Consider the following 24,034-nt stretch of genomic DNA (forward strand, 5'->3'; position numbering starts at 1 on the left):
ATTCAAGATAGCATTCATGAAGACAGTCCATTACTTAGAAACGCATTGATCTGACTTTGCTGAATCTGCTAATATATAGGAAGACTAACGCAAGTAAAAGAAAACGTGCAATTCTTATATATTGACAAACATTTTCTCAAATAATAATACAGAATGTCTATGTTATTGGTCCGGGACCGTTATTCCATAGACTTCATTGTTTTTTCATGCGGAATAAATATAATTGACCTCAAGCTGTCATGCATTTGGCGAATCTACCGTTTATAATAACCTCTTGAATTTACCAGCCGCACACACTCATCATGGCGGCGACCGTAGGTAGTGGAAATGCCCCTGTTTCGGGCACTCAAGCCTTAACCTCGGCTGATCGGAGCTATGAAGGTTCAACATTTCAGTACAGCATGGTCCTGGAGCACCTCATCGGGGAAAAGAGGCCAATTAAGGATCTGAATCCGACCGTTATGGGGGGTCTTCCCAATCCCATGAAAACCGACGACCAGAAGATGATCGAACAGGGAATGGAGAGCTGTGCTTTCAAGGCGGTGTTGGCCTGTGTTGGAGGTTAGCCAGTCTTTCACTATTGTCGACGATATTAAAAATGTGTCATGCATTTGCATGAGTTACTGTACACTTCACAGTTGCAACTAGCCTCTAGCTTTGTCCATACATGGACGACCGAGCAATAGAGACTAAATTGCAACGTGCCTCATCTCATGGTGACAGCTGATTGCAGCTACAGTACAATAGGTACACTAGCTTCTCTCTGCATGCAGGAGGCTGACAATTTATAATGCACATAGTTGTTCCAAATGATTGATCTTTTAACGTGTTGGTAGCTTACTGATGAGATGAGCCACTCACTCTCCCTTGCTGTCTATAATATTGCTCACTCTCACTATAAGGTATAGGAGTAACAGTACTATTTCAATAGTTGATGTAGCTAACACAATCTTGTGACACTTTTCTCTAAAGGGTTTGTTCTTGGGGGAGCGTTTGGTGTGTTCACGGCTGGTATAGACACCAATGTGGGATTTGACCCCAAAGACCCCATGAGAACACCCACGGCCAGAGAGGTTCTCAAAGACATGGGCCAGAGGGGAATGTCCTACGCCAAAAACTTTGCTGTCATTGGGGCAATGTTCTCCTGCACAGAGTGCATCATTGAGTCGGTAGGATGATTCTGATCCTTTTTTTTCTGCTGAAATGCATCAGAAAATAGTAATAATATGCTAACTAAGAGAGTAGCAAATTGAAAGTAGTCAGTGGACCGGAGGAAGTAAAGATATATTGAAACTCAGCACTAGGTCCATCTTTATTCTGGCAAGCGTATAAATGCATCACAAGCATGAGACAGCCTGTTATGTTTGGACAACTTGCGGGACCTTAAAGTTGTCATCAACAAATCATATGTAAGCACAAACCACAAAGTTATGTTCAACAAATCATGAGATTTGTTGAACATGGTTAAATAGAATACAACACTTTGATCTTCTAGGCTAATGGGTGTTGATGAAATGAATACCATGAACATGTAATTGTGGTTCTGGAAATACCAATGAGAATGTGAAAAATCTGGACCCTATCCGAAATGGATCTGTCTTTCCCACCCGACATGCATAAATACATAAACTGAGACCCGCTCCGAATGGACCCGAGGACAGTCAGACCTGTTCCTAAAAGGATCGTGCTAGTTCAGATCCGAGGGCCATTTCAGATCTGAGAGTAGGAAGAGAAAGAAACTGCCAGAGCATCAATAAAGGGCCATCAATAAACAAGCGAAATTAGCCAAATGAGCCACAGTTACATGTCCTTAACTGCCTATAACAAATTGCAAAAAAACTATTTGTGTTTCGATGTGTAGCATATTCAAAACCAGTCTATTTTATTGTTTTTTACTTTCCTAAAACAAGTCTAACTCACAGTTCAGCTGTCGGAGATTTGAGCACTAAATGCATCAGTGCATTGCATGCATATATGCCTATGTATGATATTTGTGTGTGTGTATATATATATATATATATGAGACAGAGGTGCCATGTTATTGACATGCATAGGTCTACTTGTCAGATAGGTTGATGTGTATTTTCTGTAATTCAGGGTTCATCTGTAAAAGAGACCTTGGCCTTAGTATGACTCCCTGATAAAATAGGCTACTACTGCTATACAGATATAGGCATATAGGAGGCTAATTTGTTAATTTTCAATCAGAATATTTTTAGATTAAAGGAGTACCTATGGTAGGCCTAAAACTTTCTTCCTCACCTCAAAGTTCAACTGTCGGAGTCAGTTGTAGTGCTGGTGTGCACTACATTCATATCATAGGCCTGCAGTAGCCTAGCTAGGCCTAATAATAACCATACCAAACCTTCACAAAAGTTGCTTAACATTTATTAGGGTAATATCAAAAGTAACTCGTCATTGTTTATAGGGAAAATACTAACAAGTTATTTATTATATTGCGGCATTAAATCAACCTTTGCATCTTAACCCTTTTTTCTTTCCTTTTCATGGTTTGAGTGCGAGTAGCATAGGAGGCCTACCAGTCATTCTATTATATTGCGGTAAACACAACATTACATTCGAAACTTTAATTTGGCCAATGAAAATGGCTCAACAGAATGAAACCTTAAAAACATTACCAACAAAGGCCTACCGTAGACCTACACAACGAATGACAGCAATAGGCTAATGCGATTTATTTTACAACGGGCCTATTTTTTTACTTTAAAGTAAATATGGAGCACAACATTTAAAATAACTTAATTTAGCCAATGAGAATGTCTCATCAAAATGAAAAACTCTTTGCATAGGCTAAAGAACTGATTTAGATTATTAAATAATTTATAATGACTAAACAATTGATAATAAATACATGAAAGGCAGAAAATTGCATCAAACCCGAATAGCGAGTTGCACACAGTCCATTTGTCCACGCCAACGTTTCTCATCTTTGTTTGCTACATTATAAAGACATGTCCAATCAACGCAATCAATAGTAGCCTAGGCCAAGGCTCCTTTTACTTGCTCTCTCTCCTCCGCAGCAGATGCACGTGAGGTGAGCTTCCGGAACCAGTTTCAGCTGGACATAAGCAATACAGTTTATTGAATTGCAATTGGCTGACAAAGATAACAAACTTGTGCAGTTCATCACACAAACATTAAATTAAGAGGACAGGTCCATTCGGTAAATCGGTATAAATTGCACATTCCTGAGACCTGTAGCAATTATATCAGAACTGACTCAGATCTGAGACACAGGTCAGAATTTGATCTTGGAATTTTGGGTCTGTTGTAACCGTGAAGACATCTACTGGAAATACTGTATTGTGTATTTGTCAGTCTTATACTGCCCCCTTGTGGTGTATTTTACATTACAGCACAGGGGAAAGTCAGACTGGAAGAACGCTGTCTACAGTGGTTGTGTTACTGGGGGAGCAATAGGATTTCGAGGTGAGATATCTACTTAATTTGTCAGTTCAAATGTCTCATGCATTAATATCATTTTGTTGAAAGATAATTGTTTCCCTTCTATCTTATAGCTGGGGCGAAGGCTGGCGTGCTGGGATGTGGAGGTTTCGCTGCCTTCTCTGCTGCCATTGAGTACTATCTTCGGTGAAAACCAGGGCACCTTCTATACCTTTTGAACAATTGTTGAGGGATCACTGTCCCTCTGGACCAGAGACTTTATACCTCGTGGAGAGAAAAACCATCCCTGATAACACTGCTCTGCAGATGGAGCATCTTATCATGAGGATTATCTACACTTGGTCAATTCCACGTTTGACCTTTTGTTGACTGTATCCTGTGCACTGTATTTACAGTGATGTCATACAGGGTGGGCCAGTCCAGGCTTATGTGGCCCACTTGTTATGCTGGCTTTGCCTTTATCTAAAAAGTTAAGTCATTGAGATGAACCTCTAATCAGTCGAGAGCTGGCTATTCTCTTGTTTAGTTTTTGTGGGTAAAATAAAGCCTGGTGAAATTAAGTTTGAATCCAAGTCAATGGCCGCATTTGAGTGGTAAGGACAAAAGTCGAAGGTGCATGGGCGACAGCCGAAAGTCAGACACTGGTTTGCGACAGCAGCGCTCAGATCAACATGGCAGTGTTGCCATGGTTTATAAAAGGTTTTCATTGTAATGTAGAAATAAACATGTCTCCAACACCCATAACAAACTGGAATCGTGTGTACATTATTAAATCACATTTATTTGTATATTACTGTACCCATTCATTGGTTTGTCATGTCTTTGTTTGCATGGGTCAAACATCTTAAAGATAGGTTGACAATAGAACCCCACATTCCATGTAATGGCTTCAGATTGAAGTTGAAGAGCAACTGTAGAGACTTGAAGTCAACATTTCATGAAGTTGTATTGTAGCTACAAGTCACACTTTTTGCCCCAGAATGCAGCAGTGGTGTTAAGTAGTTTTTTGGGGTCTGTACTTTACTTCACTACATTCATGAAGAAAATTATGTACTTTTTACTTTTACTACTACATAGATTTTGAATGCTTAGGACTGGAAAATAGTCTAATTCACACACTTATCAAGACAACATCCCTGGTCGTCTCTGATCTGGCAGACTCACAAAATACTTTCCTCATTTGTAAATGATTTATGCGTGTTGGAGCGTGCCCCTGGCTATCCGTAAATTTAAAAAACAATAAAACGGTGCCATATGGTTGGAGCGATGAGACAATTTGGGAGAAAAATACACAAAGAAATGAGGGGGATGATTAGGTGGCCATGATGGAATGGGGCCAGGTTGGACATTTTGGCATGACACTGGGGTTAACACCTCTAAATTCTACAGATGTTTTAAATTCATTCATTGTGGTAAATAATATAAACTGAGTTTGGTGTGTCAGACATATCAACAAACACACAAACCACTGCTAATTGCTACCGCTTTGAAGTCATTTTTCAATTCTTATGACTTGTTTGGTAACTGCATGCTCAAAAGATTCAGAATAGTTTATTTTCTGCACTGCAATCTTGAGTTTGCGCGGTACTGATAAAATTCCAATACATGAATGTCACTTTTCAACTATCCCAAAGTCCAGTATGCTGCACCAAACCAAATAAAAATATATACAAAGTTTTAAAATATGAATTAGTTGCAATAAAACTGCAAGACAGAATGACAAAACAACAATGTTTTGGTAGACTTTTATTAATTTTACTAAAAAAGAAAAAAGTTCACATCGACATTTACCCTTGTTAATACAGTATACTCAAAGTAAAATACAACATTTGATTTTCTTTTAATCTTATATTAAAAATATCAAATAGGACTCATCTAACAGTGCTTATTTTAAGATATGTCCCAGGCTAGATAGCAGAAAGGTTGGATTTGTACAGCATTGATGGGAGGAGATTGCCGGTGCCGCAAACTAGCAGTGACAACCTACCTTCGTTACCCAGCCTGATTTGATTGACAAGTTGAACATGCAATAAGGGCATTAAACTACACAATAATCCTATAGATTAACTGGTGTCATTGGACACTAGGAACAGGCTTGCAATGGATTGACAAGAAAAAAGCAAATGTTCCACAAATGTGTGTGATTTTCTTCCCATAACCCTCATCTCACAGATTGATGTTTCTTTCTTTAAAGAGGTTTAGAATCAACCGTCAGATTTTACACTTTGTGTTACAGTACAGCTCAGCCAATCTTGGCTGTGAATGAGAAACTTGAAAAAACTTCAAACAACGGACTCCTTTGAGCAATTCTCTAGTTGCACTGGGCCCAGTTTCCCAAAAGCATCTTAAGTCTATGGTTCTAACGATGACTTTAGCTTTAAGATACTTTTGGGAAACCAGCTCCTGGACTGTACAGGCACACTTAATATATATATATTTATAATAAATAGGGCGAATTTGGCCAAGACTCACACAGAGGGAGGGCTGTGCTCTCTAGTCTTTACACATGGAGAAAAAATGTGACAGTGGCCATTCACTGACATGGCTTTACTGGCGGCTTGGAAACGCAAACAGTCCTCAGCTCTTTGCTTTAACACACACACACACACACACACACACACACACACACACTTCTACATAAACACACAGCCCTCCTCCGTCACATGCACAAAGCCAGAGAGAAACAAAGGACTTATTGAACAAATAATATTTATAAAATATGTAAATGCCATTTTCTTGGAATGCCTCTGAAAGAAAGAAAGAGAAGAAGGTGGAGTAAGTAACAGAGCAGCTTCAGGATCATTGAGCTGGTTTCTGGAGGACCCAACAGACCAAACAACCGACAGTGACCCAGTAACATACCAGACCCTGACCTCTAACTGATAGATAGAGAGGTCCCATATTGGTGGCTGTCCGATGGGGTATTGTGGGTCAAAAGTGAGAGGTATGCTGTTCCCTCCACCCCTGCTCTTCACCAGATGGATGTACTGTAATGAGGGGCCGCTGCTCTATCTCCGCTGACACTAGAAGACGTGACTATGGGATCCAGAGGAAGCACCGTGACTCCTCTTGTCTTCCTCCACATCTGAGTCCATCTCTCAGAGTAGGCTGGGTGGGTCTTAGGGGGGCTGTACAGTTTTAAAAGGGAGCTGGGTGGTATGGGGGTGGGGGATTTGCTGTTGAGTCTTTCGCTCCGGACCCCCAAGAGATTAAACGTCAGTGGAAAAGTAGAGTGTGTTCCGCTTCAGCTCAGCGAAGGAGATGGGAGGATGCTGCAGGTAGTACAGCAACACTTGGACCTGAGATGGGGAGCGAGAAAGAGAGAGATTGAGCCAAAAATAAATGGTGTTTCATTTAAATACCAATTATCATAGTTATAACCAAAAAGGACTAGGATATGGAGCTTACAGAGGCGAATGTGATCTACACATTCTGTACATGACTCAGAAGGTGACACAGTAAGCATCTCTCCATGATAACTGAGTATCTATCTATGAGTATCTATCTACTAAACATGGAGATTTAATAAGCCACTGCACAAACAACTGTCTCTCAGTCTTTACAGTAATGATGAAATATGGCATTCTACTGTTAGTGTTGTGGCTTTTATGGTGATTTACAGTAGTCATTGTTTATATACGGCCTAGAAAAAGTCCTTTGTGAACAGGAAGTGGTTTCTCTCTCAGCACGGGGCAGAGCTCCAGGAGGGGCTTCCCAAATAGTCTAAATACAGCTGGGGAACCAGACCAGACTGACACGGTTCGAACACACACATCCCCCTCAGCTAACTCTTACAGACTCACAAGCAAACGCACATGCACACACAAACAGATATACGCACCCAAGTCACACTGACCTGTGCCATGACGTCATGTGACCAGATGTCAGTGGCCAGGGTGATGTGTCCCTTGGTGACCTCGGACTCAGAGGGCCTGAGCAGGGTGGGGCCAAACACTGTGCCCAAGTTGTGGAGGGACATCTTATTGATGGGCTCATTGTCAGCAACTCTGGAACACAAAACAGACAGATAGACCAGTCAGACTACAGTGACCACAGGGACATATCGGTATTAGTTATTTTTCTAGTCATGCAACATGTTTTCTGGTCTGGCCTTGTTACTATGATAACCCATGTTCTGAAGCAATCACTGTCAGTACAGCACAGTGTGTTCTGTGTGTGTTTCTTCTACAAGGACCATGTCTGAACTAAGTTACCATCTGCTGTAACTTATATAAATGTTCTCCATAGCAACAGCAGAGCCATTCATATCACACTTGAAATTCAGCAGAGCTTCCAGCAGGTGTCCTCAGCGTGTCTACGAGAGTAGTCTGTGTACGTTCTTGTTGACTGACTGCAGTGTCCTGCTGGGTGAGAGCTGTACTGGGACCAGACCATAATAAGGTCTCCATGGTGCAGAAGAGTGGAATCTGACCCAGTGCTAGGCCTGTGAACTGACTTCAGGCCTGCCAATAGGTAGAAATCTGATTTCTCTCTATGGACCTTCCTGCCTGCCAACTTCTGAGATCTCACTACCCTTTACACTGTCGCAGCTTTACACACTATAAAACACCTCCCCTGGTGATAAACATGGCTCCCAGCATTCTTTTCAAACGTGTCAATCTTACAGCAAAGATTAACTGAAAACTAACTTCTGTAAGGAGGCGTGAGAGTGAAGTAATGTGTAACTGAAATTGACACGGCTGCATTACACATTTAAACTTAGTCTTAGTTCCCTCTAGTTCACATTGTAGAGCTAGATGACAATAATATACTCTCAGACAAATGTTGTCTGACCCGTATTAGGAAACTATGACAAACACATAAACCTGATCTTTTAAAAGTCTGGTGGTGAAAACTAACTTTACTCAGAGTATGAATAAGTCCCCACGCAGGCCATTGCTACTATGGCTGATGACAGACAGCTGGTTCTAGATCAGATGTGAGTGATAGGAAACACTTATGGGTCTCCTCCTAAGTGTTCCTGCCCATGCTAGTGGTTACTAGTCTGTGGTTGGGCTGGGCCCTGCTCTACCATGGTCTTCTAACTGAAGGCAGTTTTAACAGGCACCACCACGATGTCATCCAATCTAGTTCTACACTGCCTTTAGAGACTAAGTAGCACATGGTCGGCCAACTAAAACCATCACAGCTATTTTCAAAGATAAAATAGTAGTAGAGAAGTCATTTTTAGCAGTAAAGTCATTTTTCATTGACTTTAATGTGTTTCCTTCAACTGGACCATAGGTCTAGCTCCTTAGCTTCACCACAACAGGTCTGGCGTAAAAGGCCCAGTGCAGACTGATGCTGATTCCTCTCCAGGGATAGACGTGTGTGTGTTAGCTCTGTTGACCACACAGGGTCTGGCCTGTACACTCTGATGACTTTTCCCCCTGTCCTCTCTCTTATTGGTGCGGTCACAGTAGCACACCTCATGAAGCTCTCCAGACTACAGTTTTATGGCAGGCTTAAAGAACCACTCGCATGTGGACCGTATTCTGCCCAGAACTCCTCCAAAACCCACTCTGAACGTATTATGCTGCCTGTTAATCTGGCCCAAACTGTCACCAATAGTAGTTACTGGCCCCTTATGTGTACACGTGTGTGTGTGTGTGTGTGTGTGTGTGTACACGTGTGTACGTGTGTGTGTGTGTGTGTACGTGTGTGTGTGCGTGTGCGTGTACCTTTTGAGATGCTCCAGCAGGCTGAGGAAGGTGATGAGGTTAGGGTCAGGCAGGGAGCGCAGCAGATGCATCATGCAGTTCTCCTTGGCTGCAGGGTCCGACAGAGCTGTGGAGAAGAGGAGGCGGATACAGGAGGAAGATACATGGGGAGTATACATGAGGAGGAGAGGGAAAAGAGAAGAAAATAAGTAAAAAATTACCGCTCTAAGGGGCAAAAATTAACAATCCTTTCAATGTTGTTATGTCAATGTATCATTTTCTGTGAATAAAAAATGGAATAACCCCTCTGTTACTACTGAGAAGCATAATAAATGTATTGATATGGTATTGCATTGAGATGTATGAATGTATGTGGTCTGTTAGAGGTCGTACCTATGCCCTCCATGAAGGCTGGGTACAGGCGGTCAGTGAGCAGGGGCTCTGGTAGCTCACGGAAGTACAGCTTCAGCGTTCCCGCGATGGCATTGATGTCCATGTCACTCAACATCACCAGGATGTCTTTGCTATCTTTGAAGGGGAGAGAGATATATATATATTTATAGAGAGAGAGAGGGGGATAAAACATAGATAACGGAAGTGTATCATCCCAACCAAACAACTAGTTCATTTCCAGACTGGTCATTCTGGCTCCAGTGATGACATAAGCAACCACACTCTAAAACCCAAACAACCGGAGATCTCAGCTCAGTGAGACATGAACACAGCAGAGAGACGCTGAGGAGGTTAGCATTTGGTTTGGTCTAGGGGCTGTGACTGAGGATGTGTCCCAAATGGCACCCTATGCCCTACATAGTGGGCCCTGGTCAAAAGTAGAGCACTATATAGGGAATAGGGTGGCATATGGGACACAACCTGGATCTGGGACTCCCAGGGAGGACAACACACAGCTGACAGCTGCGGCTCCTCAGACCTGTGTTCTTCCTGTCCTTTCCCACAACTCTCTCTGTTTATAGCCAGGCTGAAGCCCCTCTGCCATGGGCCTGGTAGTCTGACCCCGGCCCACAGTACAACAGAGTGGAAGGACAGGACAGCTCACAGAGGGAGGCTTGTGTTGATAATGTAGGGTCTGGAATTATTCCTGATAACGTGACCTGACCAGGAAAAACTCATGGCTCTGGTTATAGTTTATATATAGGGCCAAGAGTTATCCCTGGTCAGATGCCATGGCCAGGAAAAAAAGGCTGGGTCTGTTGATGAAGACTGAGGTGTGCTTTGAAGTAGTCTCAGTATGAGCGTTTCTTACTGGTGTCGAATGCTGCTTTGAGGGCCTGGATGTCAGTGGCCACCCCGGAGATCCTGTAGATTCCCACCTCGTCGATTCCCCTCTTCTCCACCTCCTCAATGCACTGGCGGACGATGTAAGGCACCTTGGAGCGCTCGCGCCTGTTGGGGGACACAACCACAATATTCATCAGGACTGATATTGCAGTACTAAACAATGTGATGCTGATGCTAGAAGTGTAATAAACTGAGCAGAAAGATTCATCATGTTGTTGCAGGTATGTTTGAATACAAAATATCAACATGGCTTACTTTGTCACCACACTGATTTTGACCCCGAACACCCCACTCTGTTTTTTGGAGGGCGTTCTCTTCAGACTCAAGTCCCGACTCGTAAACTTCATGGAGAACTCCACTTTGATCTGTGGGAGACAATACATACAAAGCATCAAACAAGCTGCATATTTATTGGTTCATTTGACAGGGACCATGAACAGCAAACATTGCACCAGCTTTTAGCGGCATAGCTGATCTGCAGTCCCTAGTTTAAAATACACAGCTTCCAAGTGCTTTCTTCTGACCATTACACAACATCCAGGAGTGTAAGTGGATCCTGCGCTGTTAGATGTTTAAACTTTACGGCTGTTTACGGCTGTGTTCCCGGAGCAATCAGAGAGTTGGCCAAGCTAGTAAAGATAACGTTGCATGGCCCTGGTCAACTGTAACAACAAGCTTCGTTACAATATCCACACACTAATCCCTAACAACAGTCATCTTCTATTAACAGTGTTGAGATGTGTAAATGACTGACAGTATCAGAATTGGCTGGTTTTCCAGACACAGTGTAAGCCGAATCCTATACTAAAAAGCATGTTCTGTGGAGATTCAACATTGAAAGAGCTTCTTAGTCCAAGAATAGGCTTCATCTCGGTCCCGGGAAACTGGTCCCAAATGTCCCTTACCCCGTTCATCTCTATGACGTCCATGTGCCAGTTCTTAGACTGCACCGTCTGGGGGTCCAGCTGAAATACACAGAGAAAGAGAGCAGAGTTATGTTTGAGTTTCCTTCGTTATAGTTTCTACACAAGCCACATCACTGCATGGCCTCATAGAAGACAGAGAAGGTATGACAATACACGTATTATGGACACAATCACATGGACCCTCACAGAACACACTGTATATCATATATAAGACTGCACCCTAGTAGACACACTAAAGGCTTCTTTCTGGTGCCTGTGTTCTATTACTGCTAACGTCCTCTGTCACTACAACCCTGTACCTAGCCATCTCTCTCTGAGTACTCACGATTCACTGCACTGGAGGAAAAAGTATGTTTATTAGGAAACAAACACTGTTTCGCTCCCATAGTCACCAAGACATCAATGTTACATTCTCGCCTATGTTTTGTGTTCTACTTGTCACTACACCCCCAGTACCTCGCTAGGTCTCAGTGATCTGGACCTCTGCATACCTAGAGTTCCCTGCACTGGAGGAAGTTGTATGTTTATTAGGACACAAACACTTATGTTCTCTCCCTCTCTAACACCTCCTCCAGATGTCTCCCTCCAGTCATGCTTTGGTGAGGCTCTGAGGAGCTCCTTTAAAGTTCAGCCAAGAGAACAACAAGGGCACGTTACAGTTTGTTTTCCGACCCGAGACGAGCATCTCCTCTCAACATGGGCCAGAGGAGGAGCAGGGCTATTTTCTGACTGCTGCTGTTTGTGGAGGAAAAATATCCAGTTTTCCATTTGCCTCCTTGATGAAAATTCACAGACAGGCCTGTCTATATTTAAATTACAAAACATCCCTGGGAACTTTATTTTTTCTCGTCATTTAATTTCCAGGACGCTGACATCTGATAAAGTTAAATGGGCTTTACCCCCTGTGTGAATGGATGGTGCACGCTGGGTAATGTGTGAGTATGTGTGTTTAGACTGAGAGGAGCCTCTGTAGTCTAGCCAGACTGAGGGCTGTGTGTGGGTCTGTCCCTACCTAACAACATGGATTATCTCTGCATTAAAACAAATTACTGTATATATGAATTGACAAAGCCAACGATCACGTGACACCATTCATTCCTATGTGAATACGAATAGTGCATTGAAGCCAAATAAAGTCTGTTAAGACGCCGTCTCATGGAGACATAACATCAGCAGTATGAGCTATTCCAGGAAGTGATGTTGCAGGCTAGCTCAGTGCTGCCTCCTATCATTGACTAACTCCAGTTAAAGGCTGACCGGGGTATTGCAGGTTGCTATTAGCAGCGGAACTATCCCTATAACTTATTCTGTGTGCGATTTTAAAATAATCAGTTCAAGGACATACATCTGTGTATTAGAAGCTATTATTGGTACCATGATTGTCTTTGGCATTTTTTCTTTATTTATATAACTATAATGTGGGATCCTGTTTTCTGCTAACAACGCCTGCAGTACTGCGGTCGGCGTTGAACGTCAGTGGCTTCAATGAGAGGGGGCAGTCGATAAACTTGGATTAGCTAACACAACGTGCCGTTGGAACACGGAGTGGTGGTTGCTGATAATGGGCCTCTGTACGCCTATGTAGATATTTCTTTCCCCCCCCTTTTTTTTTTATCAGCCGTTTCCAGCTACAATAGTAATTTACAACATTAACAATGTCTACACTGTATTTCTGATCAATTGTATGTCATTTTAATGGACAAAAAAAAAGCTTTTCTTTCAAAAACAAGGACATTTCTAAGTGACCCCAAACTTTTGAACAATACTGTAAATGGGGAAAAGCACAACCCCTGGCCCTGTCTCCCTTTCCCAATGGACACTCAGCCCCGTCTCTACCCTCAAGCATTTCAGCAGAGGTCAAGAGAACCTGGCCCACAACCAGATGACAGTTCAACTTACAAGAACCAACAGGAACAAGATGAAACTGAGCACTAGCATAGCAATACAATGGTAGCGAACAGAAAGGGCATCCGCAGTGCTTCCATTGTGTGTTAGCCTATTGTGATGACCCGATTTATTTTGAGAAAGGGGGCTTTCTTGTGTGCTGTATTTTCATCTCAATCAATGTGATTCATGTTCACATTAGTGAAATGAGGTAAATGTGATACATATGTGACCCCAAACTTTTGAACGGTAGTGTACATTTGGCTGTCTCTAGGGGTAAGCAGCAGCCATGGCTGATGTCTGGCTCACACTCTTCACTGTGCTCAGTACACAGGCAGCGCTTGCCTTTTTCTCATGATGCCCTGGGAGAATAGAGCTCTGACCTGATCTATGATGAGAAGTGTGTGTGTGTGTGTTCGGTACACACATACCAGAGCCACTCTGACTATCCTAGCACTTCTACAGCGAGGAGCTAATGCCTTTTATAGGCCGATTCAGCAGTTCCCTGTGTATCACAATTACACTTATGTCATTACTACCTTCCTAGATTATGTGCTTGTCGGTCTTAAAAGCCCCATAATCGTTTATTGCTGAGCGAGCGCAAGGCCAGCACACTTACCTTATCGTAACTTTACAGTAGGGTAGAACTTTATATTTAGGGAGTGTAATTAATTACCTAATAAAAAGCTTTTTTTGTATCAGTTATTAAGACATTTATTACCATTAGGGGCAATTTTCCAAGCAGGGTTGCGCTTTAAAGAAGGTTGCCATAATCATGGCTATGGGTCCTGACTACACCAGCGCCAGGAGTCTTTCTGGGCAGGAGCCCAAACAGACTGATGAGGCCTCCTGTACCCATGTAGCCCCCCAAAACAGGCCCTAAAAACAACATACAGTGTATCTCTCGCTCTCGACATTATTACAAATTAATGGAGTCAAATTGGGTTTCATAAAAATACAAAGACCCTTTAATGCAGCCGAGCTGTGTGCAGTCAACACACCCACTGGCCCCTCAACCACTCCACCCGTCGACTTCTAATGCTATGCTGCTTTATTAAGAACTCCAGGAACAACTTCTGCCCCTATTTATTCATTTTCCTTGCCTGGGAAGTGAGCTGATTCAAGGGGAGACAGACCACATTGCTAAGGTATTATTTATAGTGCAAACTGCAACTGAATCAGTACGGTTCTACACTATATATTCTCATCCTATCACAGAGGATGGATGGATGGGAGCAAGTTAAGTTGTATGAAAATGTTGCTTTGAAGTTTAGACATGGAAATAATGATCTCCCCAGTGTGACTTGGGGTTGTGCCCAGCTGGCTGGTAAAACAAAGGGAGATGATGAAAAAACGTTGTCTTGAGTGACAGTCCAGGAAACCAATCAGAGGGAAGAATATATGAGGTGCACAAAAAGAAAGGGGGCGGGTCCTCAAAGTCTTCAAAATCCCAAGAGATGAATCACAGTGCCAAAACCTCCCTCTCCAGAGAACTTCTGAAACAAATTGGTAGCGTGTGTTTGTAGAAGAAAGAAATACTAGAAGAAAGACACGAGGGCTGGTGGAAGGATAATGGATATAGAAAACATCCTAAACCAAACGATGGTTCCAATTAGGACCTCATCACTCCTCCAGAACTCAAAGCCTCCATTGTGCTGCCTAAAACACTGACTGACTGGGGAGAGGATCATAACACATGATGATAGTGTATAAATGCATATCCACACTGAATACACTGTACAATCATCTCTCTTTCATGTGGCACAGAATATACTGCATGATTAAAATAGAAGAGGTAAAACTATGAATTCTATTAGTTCTTAAAATGTCAAATACAGGCCTTTGAGAGAAAAGCGAGCGAGCCAGAGAGAGAGAGAGAGAGCGATGACAGAAAAAGCATGAGGGTGAGTCTGTGCATAAATGAGTAGCGATGTGATGTGTTCCGTTTATCCATCATGATGCTCAGTTTGGTGGGAACGCATTGTTCTCTGAGCAGCCCCTAGGCTCTGAGGGCTGACTCTCTTAGAGTGTGTGTGTGTGTGTGTGTGTGTGCAATGCTACATGACCAAAAGTATGTGGACACCTGCTCGTCGAACATCTCATTCCAAATCATGGGCATTAATATGGAGTTAGTCTCCCCACTGCTGCTATAACAGCCTCCACTCTTCTGGGAAGGCTTTCCACTAGATGTTGGCACATTGGTGCAGGGACTTGCTTCCATTCAGCCACAAGAGCATTAGTGAGGTCGGGCACTGATGTTGGGCGATTAGACCTGGCACGCAGACGGTGTTCCAATTTATCCCAAAGTTCTTAGATGTGGTTGAGGTCAGGGCTCTGTGCAGGCCAGTCAAGTTCTTCCAGTGTGCAAGTTCTTCCAGTGTGCATGGGGGCATTGTCATGCTGAACAGGAAAGGGCCTTCCCCAAACTGTTGATACAAAGTTGGAAGCACAGAATCGCCTAGAATGCCATTGTATGCTGTAGAGTTAAGATTTCCCATCACTGGCACTAAGGGGCCTGGCTTCAACCATGAAAAACAGCCCCAGACCATTATTCCTCCTCCACCAAACTTTACAGTTGGCACTATGCATTCAGGCAGGTAATGTTCACCTGACATCCAGCTAACCCAGATTAGTCTGTCAGACTGCCAGATGGTGAAGCATGATTCATCACTCCAGAGAACGCGTTTCCACTGCTCCAGAGTCCAATGGCGGTGAGCTTTACACCATTCCAGCCGACACTTGCCATTGCACATGATCTTAGGCTTGTGTGCGACTGCTCAGCCATGGAAACCCATTTCATGAAGCTCCCGACGAACAGTTCTTGTGCTGACGTTGCTTCCAGAGGCAGTTTGGAACTCTGTAGTGAGTGTTGCAACCGAGGAGAGACGTTCAGCACTCTGCGGTCCCGTTCTGTGAGCTTGTGTGATCTAACAGTGCTCGGCTGAGCAGTTGTTGCTCCTAGACGTTTCCACTTTACAATAACAGCACTTACAGTTGACCGGGGCTGCTCTAGCAGGGCAGAAATTTGACGAACTGACTTGATGGAAAGGTGGCATCCTATGACGGTGGCATCCTATGACGGTGCCACGTTGAAAGACACTGAGCTCTTCAGTAAGGCCATTCCACGGCCAATACCAGCGCCTCTACACAAGTACCCACGCACACTGTGTTACTATGGCAACCGAGAGGGGGAAATAATTATTGATCGAAAGTGAGTGGATGAGAAGAGAAGGCAGGAGGAGAGCCAACTCAGGTTACTGTGAGGTCACCACTTTTATTTGCAGTGTGCTTCTTCACACGGTATAGAATAGGTCAGTGAATAGTGGCTGCCACGTGTTCAAATTTAAGGCGCATCCACTGAGTATACATCAAACATTCACATATGCAGGGAAACACAACAAACTATACACACACATACTGTACTTGGCATATGATGAGATGCCCTTCTACTCATCCCACTGCTGTTGCCTATGGGGGACAGAGCACAGACCAGGCAGGATTGAAGTAGGTAGACAAACAGATGCTGAGGTCCCTCTGGAGAGGTTTCTATTCTAGATACCTCTCCACAACTCTCCAGAGTATACTGTATCTACAACACATGGCAGTCTCCATCTCCATCAACCGGTTACCTGCTTCTAACATAGGACATAAAATGACAGATCTAGGTTGGGGAGTTTGGTGAAAGAAACTGGTTTATGAATGATGCATGTGAAACGGTAATGGGTCTTCTGGGGAAGAAAAACAACTGTAGATGGTATATACAGTTGAAGTCGGAAGATTACATACACCTTAGCCAAATATATTTAAACTCAGTTTTTCACAATTCCTGACATTTAATCAGAGTAAAAATTCCCTGTCTTAGGTCAGTTAGGATCACCACTTTATTTTAAGAATGTGTAATGTCAGAATAATAGTAGAGAGAACGATTTATTTCAGCTTTTATTTCTTTCATCACATTCCCAGTGGGTCAGAAGTTCACATACACTCAATTAGTATTTGGTAGCACTGCCTTTAAATTGTTTAACTTGGGTCAAACGTTTTGGGTAGCCTTCCAAAAGCTTCCCACAATAAGTTGTGTGAATTTTGGTCCATTCCTCCTGACAGAGCTGGTGTAACTGAGTCAGGTTTCTAGGCCTCCTTGCTCGCACAGGCTTTTCAGTTCTGCCTACAGATTTTCTATAGGATTGAGGTCAGGGCTTTGTGATGGCCACTCCAATACCTTGACTTTGATGTCCTGAAGCCATTTTGCCACAACTTTGGAAGTATGCTTGGGGTCATTGTCCATTTGGAAGACCCATTTGCGACCAAGCTTTAACTTCCTGACTGATGTCTTGAGATGTTACTTCAATATATCCACATAATTTTCCTGCCTCATGATGCCATCTATTTTGTGAAGTGCACCAGTCCCTCCTGCAGCAAAGCACCCCCACAGCATGATGCTGCCACCCCCGTGCTTCATGGTTGGGATGGTGTTCTTCGGCTTGCAAGCCTCCCCCTTTTTCCTCCAAACATAACGATGGTCATTATGGCCAAACAGTTCTATTTTTGTTTCATCAGACCAGAGGACATTTCTCCAAAAAGTATGATCTTTGTCCCCATTTGCAGTTGCAAACCGTAGTCTGGCTTTTTTACGGCGGTTTTGGAGCAGTGGTTTCTTCCTTGCTGAGCAGCCTTTCAGGTTATGTTGATATAGGACTCGTTTTACTGTGGATATAAATACTTTTGTAAATTTTTCCTCCAGCATCTTCACAGGGTCCTTGTTCTGGGATTGATGTGCACTTTTCGCACGAAAGTACGCTCATCTCTAGGAGACAGAACGTGTCTCCTTCCTGAGCGGTATAACGGCTGCGTGGTCCCATGGTGTTTATACTTGTGTACTATTGTTTGTACAGATGAACGTGGTACCTTCAGGCATTTGGAAATTGCTCCCAAGGATGAACCAGACTTGTGGTAGTCCAGATTTTTTTTTCCTGAGGTCTTGGCTGATTTCTTTTGATTTTCCCATGATGTCAAGCAAAGAGGCACTAAGTTCGAAGGTTGGCCTTGAAATACATCCACAGGTACACCTCCAATTGACTCAAATTAAGTCAATTAGCCAATCAGAAGCTTATTATATAGAGCCATTATTGCATGGAACTCTGTTCCATCTCATATTGCTCAAATAAACAGCAAACCTGGTTTCAAAAAACGAATAAAGCAACACCTTACGGCACTACATTTGTGTGTATGCATTGATATCTAGGCTACATGTACCTTTATTAAAAAAATGTAGTTCTGTCCTTGAGCTGTTCTTGTCTATGAATGTTCTGTATTATGTCATGTTTCATGTTTTGTGTGGACCCCAGAAAGATTAGCTGCTGCTTTTGCAACAGCAAATGGGGATCCTAATAAAATACTTTCATACAGGCACTGTACATACATACATACATACATACATACATACATACATACATACATACATACATACATACATACATACATACATACGTGGAACTTTAAAGCACTGGTATGTTTCACAACATTACAATGTTGTAAATTGACAATGACATCAGGGAAGAAACGTGTGCACTCTGATTATACAGACGCTCTCCATAATCTTTAATTAATCCATTGTTGGATTAATTAGGAATGTTAATGTATTTTGGCAGCGATATTTAAAGCAGAACTGAATTATGATAAAGTATGGAATTGTCATACACTGAATTAATGAATTCCTCTTAATATTTTATTTTGTACTTCGCTACATTCCTTGTACCTTTCACTTTCTGTTCACTGGGACACTACAATTTAAATATTTATTCAGTGACTGACTGTTCTGTTATAAATTAGCAATAAGCAGCAATGTTCACATCCAGTTTAATTAGAGACTAGCTAGCTCAACTGCATGGACCGTGGGTTTCATTTGATTAAAAACACCAACCTAGGGATTGTTTTTGTTTATTAAGTCCTGTAAAAACAAGACCCTAATAATTTTTTCTGCTAACAGATTATATTATCGGCTTGATGATTGTAAACAAAAGCAATATGAGATTATGATATTCTGAGTCAAAAATTAGCTGTAGATTAACATAAGTGTAAATACACATTATATAGTAATTATGTAAATCCCTCTACTTAGTAATAATATGATGCCTCGGTAAACAGCTGCTGATGTCATGATTGACATGTGAGAAGGCCTCCGTGACTCGGTTGCCATGAGCTTCCTGGCAAGACTTCCTGGTTTGAGCCAACCAGCATGCTTCTCAGCAGGTGGAGAGTTGTGATTGGCCATAGACCAGCCCAAGCAACCTATCTAAGTCATACTGTATAAGATCCAGCTTCATAAACATCATGCAACATAAAGGCATCTGCTTAAAGACAAGGCTTATGCAACAGCATGTTCCTGCCTGCAGCAAGTGTGACTAACACTGATGATTTATTTACATGTATATTTAGTACAGGAGAGCGCGTGACCTGTCCTTTAGTCACCAGCAGGGACACTAATGTTCTCAGTTCTGTTCACTACAGAGAGTGGACCCATGCAGGGCAGCCTCACAGTAGCCTGCAGAGTGGAGGACAGAGAGAGGACCCATGCAGGGCAGCCTCACAGTAGCCTGCAGAGTGGAGGACAGAGTGGACCCATGCAGGGCAGCCTCACAGTAGCCTGCAGAGTGGAGGACAGAGTGGACCCATGCAGGGCAGCCTCACAGTAACCTGCAGAGTGGAGGACAGAGTGGACCCATGCAGGGCAGCCTCACAGTAGCCTGCAGAGTGGAGGACAGAGAGTGGACCCATGCAGGGCAGCCTCACAGTAGCCTGCAGAGTGGAGGACAGAGAGAGGACCCATGCAGGGCAGCCTCACAGTAGCCTGCAGAGTGGAGGTCAGAGAGAGGACCCATGCAGGGCAGCTTCACAGTAGCCTGCAGAGTGGAGGACAGAGAGAGGACCCATGCAGGGCAGCCTCACAGTAACCTGCAGAGTGGAGGACAGAGAGAGGACCCATGCAGGGCAGCCTCACAGTAGCCTGCAGAGTGGAGGACAGAGAGAGGAGGTTCTTATGATTGGCGGTTGCAACAACGTCTCTCTGTTTAATATTCTGTTAACTCATAGAAGGATGATTCTCATGAAACCAGTTTTAAAATGTCTGTAGCAAATTGAGGTACAAAACCATGATGCATTTGCTAAAATCTATTATAATTCTGAGAACTAAGATGTCTAGTTTATGGGAAAGTGTCTTATTTTAAATACATTGAAAATTTGCGCCTGAATTACCAAAATGCGTCCGGATTACATTTAGGTCATGTTATACATTACATCATAATAATAGTTATGAAAATGATAAGTACAGATCCTAATCTCAGTGATTCAAGAGAATATATATATTTTTGTTCAGTTTCGTGAGAATGACCCAAAAGTGCTTTTTCAATTGCATTATCAAACACATTTTCAATACCTTGATGACTTTCTTCTTGGTCTTGGATGGAAAGTGTTTATTAGTCCGTTAGCAACACCATTGATAGTGTTTGAGAGGATATTTTGTTTCACTTTCATTCCTCTAGTCTAGCTCGAATGCTAATAGTCTGTGTTGGTAGACACTTGTTAGCCAAAACGACCCAGGCTGGCTTACAAAAACAACATTTGAGAGTGCGCTGACCTTGGTGCTAGAGGGGGTACGCATCTGGAGGTTGAATGTTTGAAGGAATACGGGACTGTAAAAAGTTTGGGAACCACTGTCCTAGACTATTTGGATGATTCATGTAGGCCCCATGGAGGGAGAGACGGAGACAAAAAATACCCACTCTTCTACCAGGGGCAGCAGGTTTGACCCAGCCCAGCAGGGAGAGGGTCATCTTGGGTAGCAGCCTGAGGATGCTCCCCTGCCCCCTCCACCCCTCATGGAGCGCATTAGCCAGCCCGAGGGTGTCTGGTGGGGGAGCATGGGGGACAGTGAAGGGATGGACCCCCTTTAGTGACAGTCAGATTTATATGCCCTATAAAACACTCCATTAGAGTACTGGCTGGCATTTTAAGGCCCTTTAAAGAGGCACGGGGGTATGAAACAGTAATATGTCATCTACACTAATCAGCATACTCAAATGGAATACCATCATTTTCTGTGTGGAGAAATATGATTAGGGATTGGGATGGGCGTAATTGTTATACTTCATACTCTGTCATACTCCAAACCAGCAGGAAACTGCTGTTGTTCCCGTTTTCCCTGCTTTTGCTCGTCATGATTCCTAAGGATACTGTAACTGACTCCCACCAAGGGGTAAAAAAAAACATTATAAACTGGGTAGTTCGAGCCCTGAATGCTGATTGGCTGACCGCCGTGGTATATCAGACCATATACCACGGGTATGACAGCTTTTATTTTTACTGCTCTAATTACATTGGTAACCAGTTTATAATAGCGATAAGGCACCTCGGGGTTTGTGCTATATGGCCAATATACCACGGCTAAGGGCTGTGTCGAGACACTCTATGCTGCGTCGTGCTTAAGAACAGCCCTTAGCCGTGGTATATTGGCCATATACCACACCTCCTTGGGCCTTATTGCTTAAATAACTCGCCAAAATGGAAATCAGTATGGAAGAGGACATAGCCTCAAAACACAATTAACAGAAAACATAATGAACACGGTATTTAAGAAGGGGCATAATATCGGATTCAGCCTAGAATAAACCTTTTCTCTGCCAGCCTAAGCTCTACTGGAGTCCCTCCCGCTTCTTCCTCTGCATAGTCTTAATTAGAGCTGGGAAAAAAATGATCCTGTGTGCTCAGTCAGTACACACCTCCCTCCCAGTTTAAAACTCACTAACACACGTTAAACAAATACACACACCCTTCGTCTTCCTCAATCTAAATCTCACTAATACATGCTAGCAGCTACACGCCGTCAGGCCCTGCAGTCCTGTTCAACACGCCGTCACGCCCTGCAGTCCTGTTCAACACGCCGTCACGCCCTGCAGTCCTGTTCAACACGCCGTCACGCCCTGCAGTCCTGTTCAACACGCCGTCACGCCCTGCAGTCCTGTTCAACACGCCGTCACGCCCTGCAGTCCTGTTCAACACGCCGTCACGCCCTGCAGTCCTGTTCAACACGCCGTCACGCCCTGCAGTCCTGTTCAACACGCCGTCACGCCCTGCAGTCCTGTTCAACACGCCGTCACGCCCTGCAGTCCTGTTCAACACGCCGTCACGCCCTGCAGTCCTGTTCAACACGCCGTCACGCCCTGCAGTCCTGTTCAACACGCCGTCACGTCCTGCAGTCCTGTTCAACACGCCGTCACGCCCTGCAGTCCTGTTCAACACGCCGTCACGCCCTGCAGTCCTGTTCAACACGCCGTCACGCCCTGCAGTCCTGTTCAACACGCCGTCACGCCCTGCAGTCCTGTTCAACACGCCGTCACGCCCTGCAGTCCTGTTCAACACGCCGTCACGCCCTGCAGTCCTGTTCAACACGCCGTCACGCCCTGCAGTCCTGTTCAACACGCCGTCACGCCCTGCAGTCCTGTTCAACACGCCGTCACGCCCTGCAGTCCTGTTCAACACGCAGTCACGCCCTGCAGTCCTGTTCAACACGCCGTCACGCCCTGCAGTCCTGTTCAACACGCCGTCACGCCCTGCAGTCCTGTTCAACACGCCGTCACGCCCTGCAGTCCTGTTCAACACGCCGTCACGCCCTGCAGTCCTGTTCAACACGCCGTCACGCCCTGCAGTCCTGTTCAACACGCAGTCACGCCCTGCAGTCCTGTTCAACACGCCGTCACGTCCTGCAGTCCTGTTCAACACGCCGTCACGCCCTGCAGTCCTGTTCAACACGCCGTCACGTCCTGCAGTCCTGTTCAACACGCCGTCACGCCCTGCAGTCTGTTCAACACACACTCTCTCTCTCTTTCCTTCCTCTGCTTCTTAGCACCTCTTAACAGCATGAGCGTGGTAGAGTGGTAATAGTAGGGATTCTATAGCTGCTCCGGTTCAAAGCCTGATTCTCTGTGGTGCTGTAGGAGAAATATGGAGGGGAATAACTCACACTTTATGACCCCAGTCGGGTGAGGATCGGGCTGGGACTGAGAGGTCATTCATAGACCTAACGTTTACTCAGACCCAACCATCAAAGACTCATTCAACGTGAATGAATGAGACCTCATAGCTGCATCCACGATGGTGAAAGCATGCTCCTATGGGAGGATGTCTGTGTTAGAAAGAAAGTGAAAGTGCATGATCAAGTGTGTGAAAATATGTGCAAGCGTGAAAGTATGCTTGTGTGTGTGAAGGTGTGTATTATACTGTGATTATGAGAGAGGTACAGATGTGTAAACACAGGTCAATGTGGCTCTGTGTGTGTAAACTGAGTATCAGTGTATTTTGAAAACCAAGAGTGTACAGCACTTAGCTGAACAAACCAATTTATGTAATTTAAATATAAGAAGCAAAACAACCCAGATAGCCTACTCTCCCTCCTTTCCTCCTCTCTCTCAGATTCACATATCAGGCCTGCAGTGCGGGAGGACTCAGCCAGGAGGGGTGTGTGGACAGGTCTGGGATCAGCTGAGATCAGCTGATATCGATGGGGTAAAGCTGAAGGGATTTCTGCCTGTAATCCAGGCCTGATCCTGGTTCAGGCTGCAGTGTCAGGAGAGACTAGCAGAGGAGATATACCTGTCACTGTCAGCTCCAGCCATCAGAAGCAGCGAACGCTCTTTATTGACCTGTCTAAAGCAGACCTGTTCAAATACTAAGAATGGTCAGGGATTTGCCTGTGAAGCTCAAGCTATTTTAAATGATTTCAAATGATACATGAAATGATTTCAAATCGTATTTGAACCCAGGTCTAAAGTGCTGCTGCAGACAGAG

The 24,034-nt window shown here is 43.9% G+C and overlaps 2 protein-coding genes across 9 annotated transcripts in view; one reads left to right on the forward strand and one right to left on the reverse strand.

Moving 5' to 3' along the window:
- The first annotated feature begins 246 nt into the window (after positions 1 to 246).
- Positions 247 to 4,174, forward strand: LOC139532394 (mitochondrial import inner membrane translocase subunit Tim22-like). The gene is made up of 4 exons (XM_071329922.1): positions 247 to 561; positions 973 to 1,169; positions 3,378 to 3,450; positions 3,540 to 4,174. The coding sequence occupies exons 1-4, from the start codon at positions 303 to 305 to the stop codon at positions 3,614 to 3,616; spliced, it is 606 nt and encodes a 201-aa protein (XP_071186023.1). The 5' UTR covers positions 247 to 302; the 3' UTR covers positions 3,617 to 4,174.
- A 985-nt stretch (positions 4,175 to 5,159) lies between these two features.
- LOC139532320 (active breakpoint cluster region-related protein-like) overlaps positions 5,160 to 24,034 on the reverse strand; it is a 218,784-nt gene continuing 199,909 nt past the window's right edge. For 5 of the 8 annotated variants that reach the window (XM_071329793.1, XM_071329825.1, XM_071329834.1 and 2 more), the window contains 7 exons: positions 11,291 to 11,350; positions 10,641 to 10,750; positions 10,351 to 10,490; positions 9,480 to 9,614; positions 9,108 to 9,213; positions 7,283 to 7,433; positions 5,160 to 6,725 (listed from right to left, as the gene is read on the reverse strand). In XM_071329793.1, the coding sequence (XP_071185894.1) occupies positions 6,636 to 6,725; positions 7,283 to 7,433; positions 9,108 to 9,213; positions 9,480 to 9,614; positions 10,351 to 10,490; positions 10,641 to 10,750; positions 11,291 to 11,350 (792 nt within the window). In that variant the 3' untranslated portion in view covers positions 5,160 to 6,635. Of the gene's footprint in view, positions 6,726 to 7,267; positions 7,434 to 9,107; positions 9,214 to 9,479; positions 9,615 to 10,350; positions 10,491 to 10,640; positions 10,751 to 11,290; positions 11,351 to 24,034 lie in introns of all 8 variants that reach the window. The other 3 variants (XM_071329784.1, XM_071329800.1, XM_071329805.1) reach the window with 1 other exon arrangement.

The sequence above is a fragment of the Salvelinus alpinus genome, chromosome 1 (genome assembly GCF_045679555.1).
Source record: "Salvelinus alpinus chromosome 1, SLU_Salpinus.1, whole genome shotgun sequence".
NCBI lineage: Eukaryota > Metazoa > Chordata > Actinopteri > Salmoniformes > Salmonidae > Salvelinus > Salvelinus alpinus.

What these genes read in the sequence shown, in the direction of transcription:
- LOC139532394 (XM_071329922.1), top strand. Translation starts at nt 303, where the DNA reads ATGGCGGCGACCGTAGGTAGTGGAAATGCCCCTGTTTCGGGCACTCAA. An exon ending in GGTGTTGGCCTGTGTTGGAG is followed by an intron (nt 562 to 972) that starts GTTAGCCAGTCT and finishes TTTTCTCTAAAG; the next exon opens with GGTTTGTTCTTGGGGGAGCG. An exon ending in CAGAGTGCATCATTGAGTCG is followed by an intron (nt 1,170 to 3,377) that starts GTAGGATGATTC and finishes TTTACATTACAG; the next exon opens with CACAGGGGAAAGTCAGACTG.